General features: G+C 50.3%; 5 protein-coding genes across 5 annotated transcripts; 3 read left to right on the top strand and 2 right to left on the bottom strand.

Moving 5' to 3' along the window:
* Positions 1 to 617: 617 nt before the first annotated feature.
* BCR38DRAFT_484386 (NAD(P)H-dependent D-xylose reductase) lies at positions 618 to 1,663 on the top strand (the record flags this gene model as incomplete). The annotated part of the gene is made up of 2 exons (XM_040863743.1): positions 618 to 656; positions 713 to 1,663. 2 exons carry the CDS (start codon positions 618 to 620, stop codon positions 1,661 to 1,663), a joined length of 990 nt encoding a protein of 329 aa, XP_040716064.1.
* A 4,582-nt stretch (positions 1,664 to 6,245) lies between these two features.
* BCR38DRAFT_431318 (uncharacterized protein) lies at positions 6,246 to 8,028 on the top strand. Its single transcript, XM_040860093.1, has one exon. The coding sequence runs from the start codon at positions 6,385 to 6,387 to the stop codon at positions 7,669 to 7,671; it is 1,287 nt and encodes a 428-aa protein (XP_040716065.1). The 5' UTR covers positions 6,246 to 6,384; the 3' UTR covers positions 7,672 to 8,028.
* A 344-nt stretch (positions 8,029 to 8,372) lies between these two features.
* Positions 8,373 to 9,610, top strand: BCR38DRAFT_367714 (uncharacterized protein). Its single transcript, XM_040857248.1, has 2 exons — positions 8,373 to 8,611; positions 8,686 to 9,610. The coding sequence occupies exons 1-2, from the start codon at positions 8,498 to 8,500 to the stop codon at positions 9,322 to 9,324; spliced, it is 753 nt and encodes a 250-aa protein (XP_040716066.1). The 5' UTR covers positions 8,373 to 8,497; the 3' UTR covers positions 9,325 to 9,610.
* Positions 9,611 to 9,620: 10 nt separating this feature from the next.
* On the bottom strand, positions 9,621 to 10,549 carry BCR38DRAFT_523478 (uncharacterized protein; the record flags this gene model as incomplete). Its single annotated transcript, XM_040865262.1, has 1 exon — positions 9,621 to 10,549. Exon 1 carries the CDS (start codon positions 10,116 to 10,118, stop codon positions 9,621 to 9,623), a length of 498 nt encoding a protein of 165 aa, XP_040716067.1. The 5' UTR covers positions 10,119 to 10,549.
* Positions 10,550 to 11,619: 1,070 nt separating this feature from the next.
* On the bottom strand, positions 11,620 to 12,626 carry BCR38DRAFT_431326 (uncharacterized protein; the record flags this gene model as incomplete). The annotated part of the gene is made up of 1 exon (XM_040860094.1): positions 11,620 to 12,626. A coding segment is annotated over exon 1 (197 nt), but the record flags the coding sequence as incomplete, so codon positions are not given.
* Positions 12,627 to 14,050: the final 1,424 nt, after the last annotated feature.

Consider the following 14,050-nt stretch of genomic DNA (forward strand, 5'->3'; position numbering starts at 1 on the left):
TGTGGTGGACGGCAGTGTTGGACGTGGGCAAGTGGGCCCGTGGAAGTCTCAAAAAAATAGCATACTATAGTAGCCTATCTCACCTGTGGTGCATGTGTGGTGCTGCCAGTTGCTTCGCGCACGGATATACAAATCAAGCAAGTAATACCGCTTTGCCCCACCATCTTGGCGCTTCTCCAACATTCTCCAAGAAGGCGGGGGTATTGGCGGTTGAGCCTGCCTAATTCGGCCTTAATCTATAGGGATTGCAATTTCTTAACGTCTTCCTCGTAGTTTGAGAATTAAAACATCAGTGATTGGAATTCTGAAAATTGCTCTTGGACTCTAAGAGTTAGATCAATCGATTGACTGTCATGTCCCTGGAGCTGATATCGTTTGAGTCAATTGCACTATTTGTCTGGGGAATCGAGACAAGATGACTCCACAAACCCCGCCTCGGAGCAAACAACTTGACCTCATGTCGGAAAGTGCAGGTCGAAGTAGCGTTTCAGCCCTCGTTTGGTGGAGCGAAGCTTTCGAGTCAAGCGCTTTTAACTACCAACCCCTCCTCAAGATTCTTCTGCGAACTTCCAATTCTCTAGACGTTTGACAGCAATCTACGATCTCCTCTGGACAACATGGCGAACGTTCCATCTATCAAGCTCGCTTCGGGCTATGTAAGCTCACTCATTATACTCCATGTTTTGACTCTTGGCTCACAGAACTGCTCTAGGAAATGCCGGTTGTCGGCTTTGGCATCTGGAAGGTTCCACGCGAAAGCTGCGCTGACACAGTCTACAATGCCATCAAGCTAGGCTACCGTCACTTCGATGGTGCTTGGGACTACACCAACAGCGCCGAAGCTGGTCAAGGATGCCGAAGAGCTATCGATGAGGGACTGGTGAAACGAGAGGACCTCTTCATCACGTCGAAGCTGTGGAACAACTACCACAAGCGGGAGCATGCACTCCAACAAGCCAAGCTGGAGAACGAGGCCTGGGGTCTTGGCTACCTGGACCTCTTCCTCATTCACTTTCCCATTGCCCTAGAGTTCATTCCTTTCGAGACGCTCCGATGGCCGTGTTTCTGGAGTGATAAGGAGCAGACAAAGGTCACGCCACTGGCGAAAGTACCAATCTCCGAGACGTGGGGCGCTCTTGAAGACCTCGTGAAGACACCGCAGAACCAGGACGGCTTCGTCAGGAGCATCGGCGTCTCCAACTTTCACACCCAACTCCTCTATGATCTGCTGTCCTATGCCAAGATTCAGCCCTCGGTCCTCCAGATCGAGCATCACCCGTATCTGACGCAGCCAGAGCTCATTGCGATGGCCCAAGAGAACAACATCGCCGTCACCGGCTACTCTACGTTCGGACCTCAGTCCTTTCTTGAGTTGGGCAATGTCACGGCAAAGAACGCTACCCCTCTGTTCGAGACGAGTGTTGTAAAGAGCTTGGCGGAGAAGTACGGCAAGGCCCCTGGCCAGATTCTTCTCAGATGGTGCACGCAGAGAAACATCATCGTCATCCCGAAATCAAACAACGTGGACAGACTGAAGCAGAACTTGGAATGTTGCTCATTTGACATGACGGAAACGGAGTTGAAGCAGATCTCGGAACTGAATCTCGGTCTTCGATTCAACAGCCCGAACACCTTGCAACGACCGATCAGAATTTTCACTTAGATCATGGAGTCTAGGATATCATCCACGGCTTACGTAGTACTTGATGAGCAAAAAGGAATGAAAACAATCCAGATGGTCCACCCACGCGTTTTGCCGTTTGACTCTCAATCCTCGTCATAACGCCAATCTTTTCGGGCGGAGGTTGGGTGGTTGTTCCCACGTACGCACTACCATGCCCAGCCTTTCAATACCTCGAAATACGTGCCTCTCAGCCTGATCTGGGTTCGCTGTCCTGTCTCTTTATACTTTTGCTCCTAACATGCGAAGTCACCGCCACCTCCATATTTCGGGGTGATGATTCCTCTGACTCTCCGAGTCGTTGTCGAATGCCATTCAGGTATGGCAGTCGAACGAGGGTTGCTGCACTCATGAAGACTCCAAGTGCCAAGATTGACGCCACTGACCATTTGACACGTCATTTCACTGGAGACTGTAAACCACAAAGCAGGGAGTGATGGAACAGGTGCAGTCGGTGGTAAGGGCAAGGACGGATATAACGTAACTGATACCAGTGATCATACGTACGTCTGTGCGGGTCCCGTCGAGAGGTTTGTCCCAGTTGAAAGCCACAGGCCTGCAGACAGCGACGACAGCAATAACGCCGACCGTCGTACTATTTACCGACCAAACCTTGACTTCTCAAGGAAACCCCCGTATAGTTTCTTGTTCGTGATTCGGAATAGCGTTGAATAGATGCTAGATTTAATGAAAGGAACGCGTCAGGCGTAAGTCACCTAGAACATAATCATTATCAATTCCGTTCGTACTAAAAAGAAAGGGAGATTCAACGACCACCAGAAATCGACTTAGTTTGATAACAGCACAAAACTCCATTCCCACGTCGCCAGACGACAGCTGTCTGAGATCCGAAAGCTAATGAAGTGCCCTGAGATACTGTGCCTGCGGTAATGGCAGGGACTTTAGGGTTTTGATTACCCGCATCCGCATGCCGCGATTGTTCAGCGGTCTTCCTCTCTGTCGGGATCACTGTTTTCTCTACCACTTGAAATAAAGAGTTGTGATGACTGATCTCCTGTAGTCAGAAATAGGGACGTGTGACCTAAGGCTCCTTGTGGGATACCCAGGTGAGATGTCTAGGGAAAGAAGAAATGCGAAAAGAAAATACAATAATTTTCTCAGTATCGACAATGTGCTTTCTTTGTCTCCATTTATTCACTATTCCTGTTAATATTTCCCCAAAAAGTTACGTGTGTAGGCAATTGTTCGCTTTCAACCTTTCGCCGAGTTGAGCCAGCATATCCGAGCTCCAGTCAAGATGGACGACAGCCCAGAAGTCATTTGATAAGATGGGGGATATTGTATTCGCCAACCTGAATCCGTGGGAACTGCTTGATTGGGCATATCTTTCTCATAGTCACCTCTATTATAACCGTCACGTTACGGATGTGAGCCAGGATGACAGCCATCAACCAAGGACTTGATGACTACTTGATGGTAGTTGGAACGGCGAGCAAGAATCAACCGTTGCGTTTAATTAAATTTTTTTGCAATTAAATTTGATGCTGACATGTAACACAATAGTGTGTCTTCACGGTCTGCCGTATCTTTACCTGCATGGACGTCTATGCGGGCTTTGGAACCGTTGACGCTCGATTGGAGGAGCTGCTTTCCGTTGATATATTGGGAGATTCCACGTATAAAGATTTTCAGGGAAGCCTTATCGGGCTATTTCAAAGCAGGCAACTGCCTGCCGCGCCACAGCAGGTCGATCTGAGCTGGGGCCGGGTGGTAGTTCCCGTTTGAGTTCACGAGGGTTAGTATATTATGGATCCAGGTTCGGATTTCATACATGACAAGACAGAAGATAATCCTACTACAAAAAATCTTACCAGCATTTCCGGGCTAGTCAAGCCTAGGGGGAGAGAGCTGTTCAACAGGGTGGAAATTGTCAGCAGAGACTCCACCATGGAATTATCACTTCAAGATTACAGCGATACGACACACCTCAACTCATGGCTGTATACTAGATGAGTTGATAGCAGAAACCCGCCCGATCACCTTTCTTACCTGCTTGCCTGCCAAGTTAAAGGATGACGGCAGTTGCAAAGCTTTTTTTTTTCAATATTTCTGGATGTCACAAGACCACTCCATGGTTCTGCTTTCGACAAGACGGGTCCTGATCTTCTCGAACCCTGAGCTTACATACAACCTTCCGGCCATTTTAGCATCCAGTTTATCCAGGAGTGGGTTATAATCAAGCTACTTGGCAGATTGAGACTGGCTGTCGAAATCGACATATCAAGACAAGCAATGATTGTCGAGCCTTGGGCATCTGGGTCTGACTTAGTATCGGGCAGGTTTTGAGATAGGACTTGCCAATCCAATCATATCATCTAACCACATTGACCACATTTTTGCGTGCACCCCCATTTTGCAGGGAATTCCTACGCCTCAACAACACGACGTCTCTCAATTTACCTCGCAATTGCTCTCTATCTACGTACAAAATGGCTAATCCAGTGGAGAATAGTCTGGACGGTTTTGAGCAGCGAATCGAACGCGCTAAAGAGCTTGTCCGTCAGGGCTCTTCCCAGGCCGTAGCAGCTCATCGGTACGGTATCAAGGGGACTACACTGTCCTACCGTATTCGTCACGGTAATTCGCATCGCGACGCCGCCTCCAGGCAACAAAAGTTGACTCCAGAGCAAGAGGAGGTTATTGTGAACTGGATCCTACACGAAGAAGTGTGTGGACGGGCTCCTAGCAAGCGTTATGTGGCCGACTTCGCTGCCGAAATCCTCCTTGTTCAAGGGGATAACAATACACTCGGCCAACACTGGGTGGATCACTTCGTTAGCCGCCATCCACAGATACGTACCAAAATTGGGCGCGTCGTAGATGCTAGCCGAGTTGGAACGTCCGATTCGAACAAGATCCGAGACTTCTACACCCTCCTCGAACGCTTACGTACGAAGTATCGTATCAAACCCGACAACGAGTATCATATGGATGAGACAGGTGTCCAAGAGGGGGAATCTGGGCATGGTACGGTTATTGGGACGTCTAATTCACGCCGGGTACGCGTATCAAAGTCGGACGCTTCGTCGTGGTGCTCCTGGTTAGAGTACATTTCGCATACCCAACGGGGTACATCTGTCTGCGTATTTTCCGGCAAGAGAGTCCAAGCACAGTGGTTCCCAGACCAAAATATCCCTGAGTGGGAATACACTACGACGAGTAAGGGCTGGGGTGGTAAAGTTATCGCAAATAGGTGGTTAGATCAGGTTTTTCTCCCCGAGACGAAGCCTAGGGGTACCGAATGGCGACTCCTTATCCTCGAAGGCCACCAGACATATATTCATGCCGAATTTATGTGGAAAGCCTACTCGAATAGAGTCGCCGTGCTGTATTTACCCTCACACTGCAGTGACGATCTCCAGCCGTGCGATGTCGGGCCGTTCTCACCTTTGAAGACCTACTACCACCAAGAGCTCAGGGCTTACGCTTCCTACAAGGCTACAGCCCCAATTTACAAGCAACGTATGCTAGAAACATATCTACGTGCCTCGGAGAGAGCCTTTACTACGGAAAATATCAAATCTGGCTGGCGGAAGACTGGTATATGGCTCCTAGGCTCCGAAGGACTAGTCGACGTATCTTGTGATCCTCCGGAGCCTCATACACCAGATCCTCCGCCTCATATATCACCACCTTTAGTTGATTTTACTCCTCAGAAAGTGCAGCAACTATCTAGCCAACTACAGTCGATACAGAAAGCCGAGGGCGGGGTATCTCGTAAGATTCGTACCCTAGTAGGCAAGGCGGGCAAGGCCCTTACACTCCAGGCCGCCGAGAATGCCAAATTACGTATCGAAAACGAGCAACTATATAAGGAACTCGATAAATACGCTCCAGATATACGCCAGCCCGTCGAGCCAGACCCGAATAAAGTATTCGTTAACTTATCAGCGATCCGAACAGCCCAGGACAAGCGAAATAAGCGAATACGGCCTATTTTACCGGATAAGCAGTTAGAAATTGATACTTTTCTCGAAGGAAGGGTCCCTCCTAAAAAGAGGGCTCGAAAGAATATATCCAAGTCTTCGGACACTTAAATTAAGTATGTTCTGTATATAAATAATATGGACGAAGTATTTAGGTTGATTGAGTTAGACCCTGCAAAATGGGGGTGCATGCAAAAAGGTGGTCAATGCGGTAGTATAGGTTGTGTTGATGACATCGTGAGGGGTTTGGACTTCGATGCGTCTGATATCAAATCAACCACTGCAGATATGCACGCATGCTTGAAGACTCGGTGAAGCAAGCAGGGTATTTCGAAACCTCTCGCACTCTGAGGAAATACGCGTCAATCATAGCTGAAGTGCAAGAGCGGGCCAGGCATCAGATTATCATCACAAAACTCGCAGGATAAGATTTTAGGACCTTGCCTTAGGTTAGCCTTTCAAGATTGCGATTAGCGATCCACTAGGATACGACTTGATGCAGCTTGATCACTATCACTGCATATGCAGCTCGTCAGATATGGGCGAGCCGCAAGAGTTTGCGAACCCACAGATCGGCATCTGCAGCATCGCAGAGTATAGAGAGTCAGTATTCAGAATGTTGGACACCAGCACGACATTTTATCATACACTCATTTTTTACATCAAACCCCCATTCAGTTCCCACTTGATTCCGATCTTTTTTTCAATTGACAGAACTTTCTTCAATCAGCCACTTATCAAACCAATTTGATCACTATGGCAGGCGTCGCCCCTGGTCCAACACTCACCCCAGGGTTAGATTTCAGCGGTCAATCCTACAGAGATCTCGCAAAGAATGCAGATGCCACCATCACTCGGGCTCATGAAATCATCAAAGAGAAACTACCTGTCCTAGGCCAACTCAAGGCGCTCCTCTCGCTGACCTTTGGCGACCGCACCCCAGTCTTCGTTGACGCCCGCTCAGGAGAAGCCAAGTTCCTCGAGGACTGCTCCGACGAGCCCGACACGAAGGTGACCATCAAGCCCGAGTACATCGTGCAATTTTACGAGGGCAAGCTTGAGCCCCGTTACGGCATCTTCAAGGATGCCTTCTTTCACGTAGCCTCGATGCCCCAGGGCAACATCCCCGTAGCCATCAAGTTCGGCGACCTACTGACCCCCTTCCCCCCCTGCCCCCCCAAGAAAGTCACACCCGTGGCCTTCCCCCGTCTCCCCCAGCCAACAGAAGACATCGAACAAGTCAAACGCGACATCCAAGAATTCGGCTACGGCCTCGTCAAGAACGCCCTCACCCCCTCCCAAGTCTCCATCTTGAAAACCGCCGTGCAAGAGCAAGCCGCCGGCGAGCGCGCCGCCGGCGTAGCCCGAGCGGACGGCGGTCCGAACGGCCCCAACCAGCGCATCTGGACTCTAATCAACAAAGGCGACGAGTTCCTCGACCTGCTCAACCACCCGCTCATCGACGATATCGTGCCGTGGTTCCTAGGCGATCACGCGCTGATCCACAGCTACAGCGCCAATATCGCCCGGCCGGGAAACGAGCCCATGCAATTGCACACGGATCAAATTGCTATCCAGCCGCCTATTCGGGACATGGCGTTCGGACTGAACATCATGTGGTACCTCGAGGACGTGACCAACCGCAACGGTGGGACGCGTGTCTTCCCCTCTTCGCACCTGGGGCAGGTCGCTCCCGATGACTTGTTCACCGTCGATGGCACGGTGGCGGCAGAGGGCCCCTCAGGGACGGCGCTCGTGTTCGAGAGTCGGCTTTGGCATGCTACGGGACCGAATCGGGAGGAGAAGGGAGAGAGGCCCGTGATTTTGATATTTTTTATGAGGTCGTTTATCAGACAGCAGGAGAACAATTTCTTGTCGCTGCGCAAGGACGTAGAGGCTAGGTTGTCCGATCGGCATAAGCGACTTTTGGGGTTTTGTACCACGGGGGCGTTGGGTGGGATTGAGGGGGAGGTTAGGGAGGGGATTTATGTTTCGAGGAAGGATGACTGTGTGGGGAGGATACGGGCGCCGCATGAGGGATAGGGGGGAGGCTATAGGCAAGCTCGTGAGAGAAGATATATGAGATAGAGATAGACCATTCTGGTTCTATTCAAATGAAACTTATCTGTAGTGCAGCGAGGGATTCTTCGGGAAGCTGGTTTGAGTCCTGGAGCCGGTTCCGTTGACTTGTGTGATTTCAGGGGTGTGTTCCAGGGTGGGTTTGCTGCGCTGGGGTTCCGCTCCATCGGGACAACCCGAGTCGATAAATCGGAAATGGAGGATACCACGCTTGAGTTAGCACTTGGAGTGTATGACGACGCTTACTTTGGTCGACAGCAAGCTACTTGTTGCATTGCGTAAAGCTGCCCTCACCGTGCTGCGGCTCATAAACCTGTTGATCTAGATGCCGAAATCAGCTCTGTACGAAATGCTCGTTTTGCCTCATGAGCGCTTTGAGAATGTCAATATGGTCGTACAACAGATGAAAGTAGCCGACCGCTGAGGATCTCGGAGTTGAGATCAAGTTGATAAAGGTCGGCCTACGTCAAGCTAATTTGACATGGCAAAATGCAACACTGGATTGTGGAAATCTCAGCTATCAAGGTTAGGAATCAAAACCCCAGCTGTCTGTGCAGAACTTGAGCAACTGTTCCAAGCCATGGCTTGTCTACTGTTGTTTGCCTGCTGCGAGTCTGGAACGCCGCAATCCAGCTGCACCGCCACAGGCCTTACGGCGCCAAGACCCCTGGTCCAACTTTCAATTTATTGTTGAATTGACTTTAATCGCATCGCGTTGTCGCGTGTGTCGCGTCTTTGACATCTATCTTCGCAGCTCTACATTGTCACCGCGATACCGATTGCCTGTGAGATGGCGCTTCCCTTACCGCCCGGCCTCGTGCCAACCGAGGTGGCTTTCCTCTGTGAAATGGAAATGGTGACCATTATTCCACGCCAAAGACTCGAGTCAATCTCACTCCTCAGCGTAAATCAACCCCGCCATCCGCATCCCACTTACACCACCAACATGGCCGCTAACAAGACTTTCTCGCTCTCCAGGGTCAAATCCCAACACTGCGGCCACCTCACCGCGCACAGCTACCCCTCTGGCTCGCCCTCCTCCTCAAGAAACAAAGACGCGCAAACATTGTCCCGCCGTCGTGGCTTCACCCCGCCTCGCTCTCCGAGATAATCCACCACGAAATCAACATCGACCCGGAAGGCTTCTCCCCACCTCCGCCACCCGTCACGCGATCCGATGGCCGGGGTATGGCGCGACCCTACGGCGACTCAAAACCGGGCGACATGGTCCTCTCCCCGCCGTTCCTGCCATCATGCGCCGCCGACGCACCGTCAAGCTACCTGCCGTACCACTGGCTCGAGCTGTCGGAGACGCTGCTGGCGCACGCGAGTGACGATATACACGGCGCAGCCGAGGTGCGGACGCTGCTGCGGGACCTGCAGGAGGTGCGGGCGGCCAAGATGAGGGGCAGCACGACGCAATTGGAGGGTGGAGGGGGCGTGGTGGGATTGAGGGGCGTGGGGGCCATGGAACTGGCGGAGAGTAGGGGGTTTGTGTTGGGAGTCGTGGAAGGGGTCAGGAAGTTGGGGGCTAGCGCTGAGGCGACGAGGAGGGAAGAGGAGGAGGCGAGGAGTGAAGGCGGTGAGGAGAGTGATGAGGATATGGCGTTTGGCTGAGGAGGGCGTTTGGGGGGAGGGGTGATGAATTTACGAAGACATGACGGTATTTGAGTCTCGGGACAGGTATGGTGTGCTGGGTTGCGCCTTTATGGCGACACTCATCACGACTTGGAAGGCAAGCAAATGGTTTAGGTTCGTGACAATTGAACTTTCCATTTGGAACATCAAAACAGGCTTGGGTTATATACGTAGGGGTATCTACTTGTCCTTCAAATAACCTACCCAACAACAAGAAATAAGCAGTAAATAGACAACAGAGCCTACATACCTACCCGATACGTACCTTCTCCCCATTACTTAAACGAAAACCTCGGCCGCAGGTGCTGTGTCTCACGAAAGAACCTCTCAATCCTCATCTCTACTTCTGTCAACTGCGGCGTAGGAAAAACGAACTCCCACGCCCTGTTCCCTCCATCCTGGAACACAACGCAATACAACACCCAAACGATTCCCACCAATATGGTAATCCGCACGATCCTCGCCCTTCCCTCGCGCGTTCGCCACTCCAGCAGGTCGAGCTCCTCCTGCACGTACTCAAGCGCGTGATCGACTTCGATCCAGAACCCCTGCCCATGGTGGCCAACGGCGCCCTCGATTTCGTGGCGATGCCGTGTAAGAGCCAGGTCAGGTATTCGGCCGTGACGGGAAGGAGACATAACAATACACAGGGCGAGCAGGGCCAAAGTGACTTCATAGGCGTTTGAAGGATGTGTTCGCCAAAGCGTGGAGGCCGCGTTTGCTTTCTGTGCAGCAGCTGCTGCTAGGTGCTGAGGGGGTTGGGGCAGGATCATACTGGCGGGAGGTGGGGGCTTTTTGTGGTTATTTTCGATGTTTCTGTTGGGGTTTGCACGTTGTTGATAGAGGGCAGTCGTAGGAGGTACAAGAATATGCCGAGCAGGGCGAGGGTTAACACAGCGAGGGCAATGACGTACCAAACCATGGCTGCGGGTTGTGTTGGTGATTTGGTGGGGGTGGTATATAATTCGATGCCCTTTAGGATTGTTTGTGGTCGTCGCGTTGAAGCTAGGCGTGTCTGGGCTGCTGAGCTCAGATGGAGATGTGAGGTTTGGGTAGGAAGTTATAGAGTTGCGAAACAATGGCTTGTCATTGCGACGGGCTCAAAGGAGATGTGTATCATAAAAGACAATGACGGCTTCGTTGAGGGTAAGTAACACAATGGATCTCCATCAATGGCTTGTGTTCTTTACAATAGGCACAAATGCATCTTGGTTTGGGCATGATTGCCTAGTCTTTGTACGAGCAACGCCAAAGCGACAAAAAAACGGCACTCGACCTCGCAATCGGTAGTATCACTCTGGATATTCTAGGAGTTAGGGTAAAAGGATTCTTTATTTCGAACTGTCCGGTCTGCCACTGGTGGCAATGAGTCGGACAGGAATATGGAATGGAAAAATAATCCTCTTATACCTCAGCTGACCACAAATCCGAGTTTGTTGTCGTTGCAAAGGGTGCTGTTGATCTCTTACTCTCAACTTGTCTTCATTCTGGGATGTACAAATAAAGGGTGCATGCATGGGACTGGAAGACAACCTGGTCATCCCCCATAGGAGTAATTATCAACCGAAGTATGCGAGACAGCTTGCGATCGACTTCCTGTGTTATAATACGACCGGTAGTGATTCTTGAGGCTTGCATTCGAATCCTAGATTCATCACAACTATCCATCTGGGGGTTTTAATTTATTGGCAATACTATTAACATAGGCAAACATGACGAGGGGACACGATGTGTACTGTACGAACTTCGGCATCACCTTGTGAGTGCAGGGTTCCACGAATGCGCATGGCGATCCTGTCCTTATCCTTTCCTGTTGTACAATCAAATTTCTAAGCATCCACTAGAACAGTTTGTTTGAGAAGGCTGTATGAATATGATCCTATTTAGCGGAAACGCTCCCGTGATACTGTTCCTACTTCTACCTAGATAGTCGCAAGAAGCTGACCAGAGCCACAAGAGTTCAAATTTTGGTAGACTAAGTTCTCACCAGCGCTGAGCTCTAGGACCTCACACACACGCAACTTGGTAACCAATAGGACTTGGCATCAAAGCCAAGCATAACTGCCATAGCCTCATTTCCGAAGAACGAATTTACATACCGCATGACACAAATTTTCGATTTACGTAAAGCTTACAGACGGCACCGAAGCCATGGATGAGTTAATGAAGCCACGTGGGTAGGGAACATCCCGAGTTGCAGAGTTACACCGCGGTAGGCCGAATTCCACTCTGTCCGCTCAATGCGTGCAATCAGTGTTAGCTCTATATGAGGCTACAAAGTGCAAGGGAAGTTTTATTACTTCATTGACTAAGGCAAGCTTTAGATCCCTTTCGTATTTGACTGTTTTATCGCAACACAACCGTCAGTCGCGACCCCATTCTCAAGTTAATATATCACAGAAATGAAATCCTTTCACAGGAGTAGTTTCACATAGTTTACAGACAATTAACGCTCGATATCGCCCAAAAGCTACATGCCGAAGTACTCGAGGTCTCTGGATGGTCCACGTGATGAGAGTTGCTACGAATGAAAACATCCACAGCCTGCAGCAATCTCGAAAAGACCAGCAACAAATTTTAGTGCCATGAGAGTCTGAGTATTATCGATATAATGTACTAGAAAGAGCGAAAAACTGGCCAAGCTGGTAAAGTACCTAAGGAAAGTAAAAAAGAAAACCCCCTAGTTCAATCATCATGCCCCAACTTTCCACCGCATATTCATTCAACCCGGATTGCCCCCCTTTCCAATCTCAAGGGCACGGACATCCACCAACCCCCAATATACTTAGTCACAGCAGAAGTTGACCCCGTCACAGGTGTTATGATTAGGTGGCTGGCAGTGTCCGGCACCTCCGGGGCACCATTCGACTTCGTCGGCGCTGTGCGCGTCGGGAGCGCAGGTGTACAGTGAGTCGTCATACTGCTCGCCCTTGGTGTTGCGGAGGTCGGTTTTATTGCAGCCTGTTTGGCGGATAAGACATTATCATCAGTTATTGTACTTTAAAATCAATGATACGGCATAGGTGATCGGGGATGAAAGGACTGGGTGAGCCTACCGTACTCGCTGAGGAGGGAGTAGCCGCAGTAATTCTGGCCTGGAACGCAGGCACGGGTGCACGTGGCAGAAGTCACAGTGATGGAGGCGGCGAGAGCCATGATGAAGGTTGCGATCTGGACCATTTTGGGCGGTTAAAGGTGTTTTCTGTGTAGGGTTATGATGCTGCGAGTTTAGTAGAAGATGTTGTGATGAGCTTGAGTAGAAAGAAATAGAGACAAGTTCTGCCACTTATATAGACATTTCGAAGAGACCCTTACACACTTAGTTTCTAACTCTTCGACTTCTCTCGCCGGCTCTTCAGCCGCTCAGCCGAGCAGAAAGCCCACCAGTCTCCCAAAGGATTCATCACGAGACAGCCACGGAGTTGTTGCTAGTCTTCAAACGGTAGGTTTGCCACAGCGTGAGAGACTCGTCAGCGAGAATTCTCCAACCATGGTCTCAAAGCAGCTGTCCGGGGACGCCATCTGAAACTGACAGACGTAGGCACGGCACAGCTATGCATCAGCAGTACGAGCGAATCCAGGCTCCAGAGTGAGGGCCAATCCTAGTGATTGCCTAGGACTATTGAATCTAAATCAGTCATCGTCATGTACTGAAACTCTCCTCTATGAGGATCCAGCCGTATCCAAGAACCGAATGAGATGATTTCCAACGCCTATTGAAGCATCTTACAAGGCTTTTGGAGAAAGCCTCTTTAAGACACTCGTAGTATTACTGTGTTTGTAGATACATGGCCATGTCTGTCGCACTGGTCCACGTTGAATTCGCCCAAGGTAGCCTTGCAGGGCCGGTGTCTCTCATTCAAGCACAATGATATTCCGTAATCGTGGCTGACCCACAAGTCCATTAGGAGCAAGTACAATGCTGACAAGCGGATACAGTCGGCAAAGATGGAGAGTACCGCATGGGGATCATCGGATGCGAGGGATTAGGCGCTGTCTGGCGTTCGAACTGTCGCCTGTATCTTCAAGAATCAAGAAAACGCGATAAATTTCACCCTATAGCGGAAGCGGAGACCCCGTCCCACGGCTTAGCCTATCAGAGCCGAGGGAGCTACCAGCTACGAGCCGAATTGATGGGACATGCGAGAAATATTGATGCTTAACTTTCCCCTCCCCTTTCCACCTGGCCCTAGTGGTCTGGCGAGTGCAGTTTGCTATGAAGACCCAATGCAGGGCGACGGGTGCTGAGGAGTAACCAAAGATCAAACTCTTGCAACCGCATGACTTGCTGAAAATTAGAAGTAGTCCAGTGATTTGATCTCTCAAAGTCGGACCCGGCATTCATGGTCGTAGGGCTGAGAACAGCATACAAGCCGTTTTTGTCATATACGGAAAGGGCCAATCATTATTCAAATACCCTAGGGTACTTGGTAGAAGTTTGTTTCTTTGTTGCCCTTTTGGTCGATGTGCAGCTGTCAAACGTTGGTTATGCTGAGTGCGCATAATCCTCCGAACCAAAAAGTTGAAGTCAAAGGAAGCGTGGGCCGGTTTCATGTAAGCTGACGGAGGCTTGATGCGCAGTAGAGACCCAATTTTGGTGACTAAGGTTTATTCGCGGCTTACGTACCAGAGAGGAAGACAGGTAGAGGTGTCTGTTCGGCATGAAATAACTTGGGTCACTTCAAAGGCGATATAAGTCGAAGTG

Source organism: Pseudomassariella vexata (genome assembly GCF_002105095.1).
Source record: "Pseudomassariella vexata strain CBS 129021 chromosome Unknown BCR38scaffold_6, whole genome shotgun sequence".
NCBI classification, from domain to species: domain Eukaryota; kingdom Fungi; phylum Ascomycota; class Sordariomycetes; order Amphisphaeriales; family Pseudomassariaceae; genus Pseudomassariella; species Pseudomassariella vexata.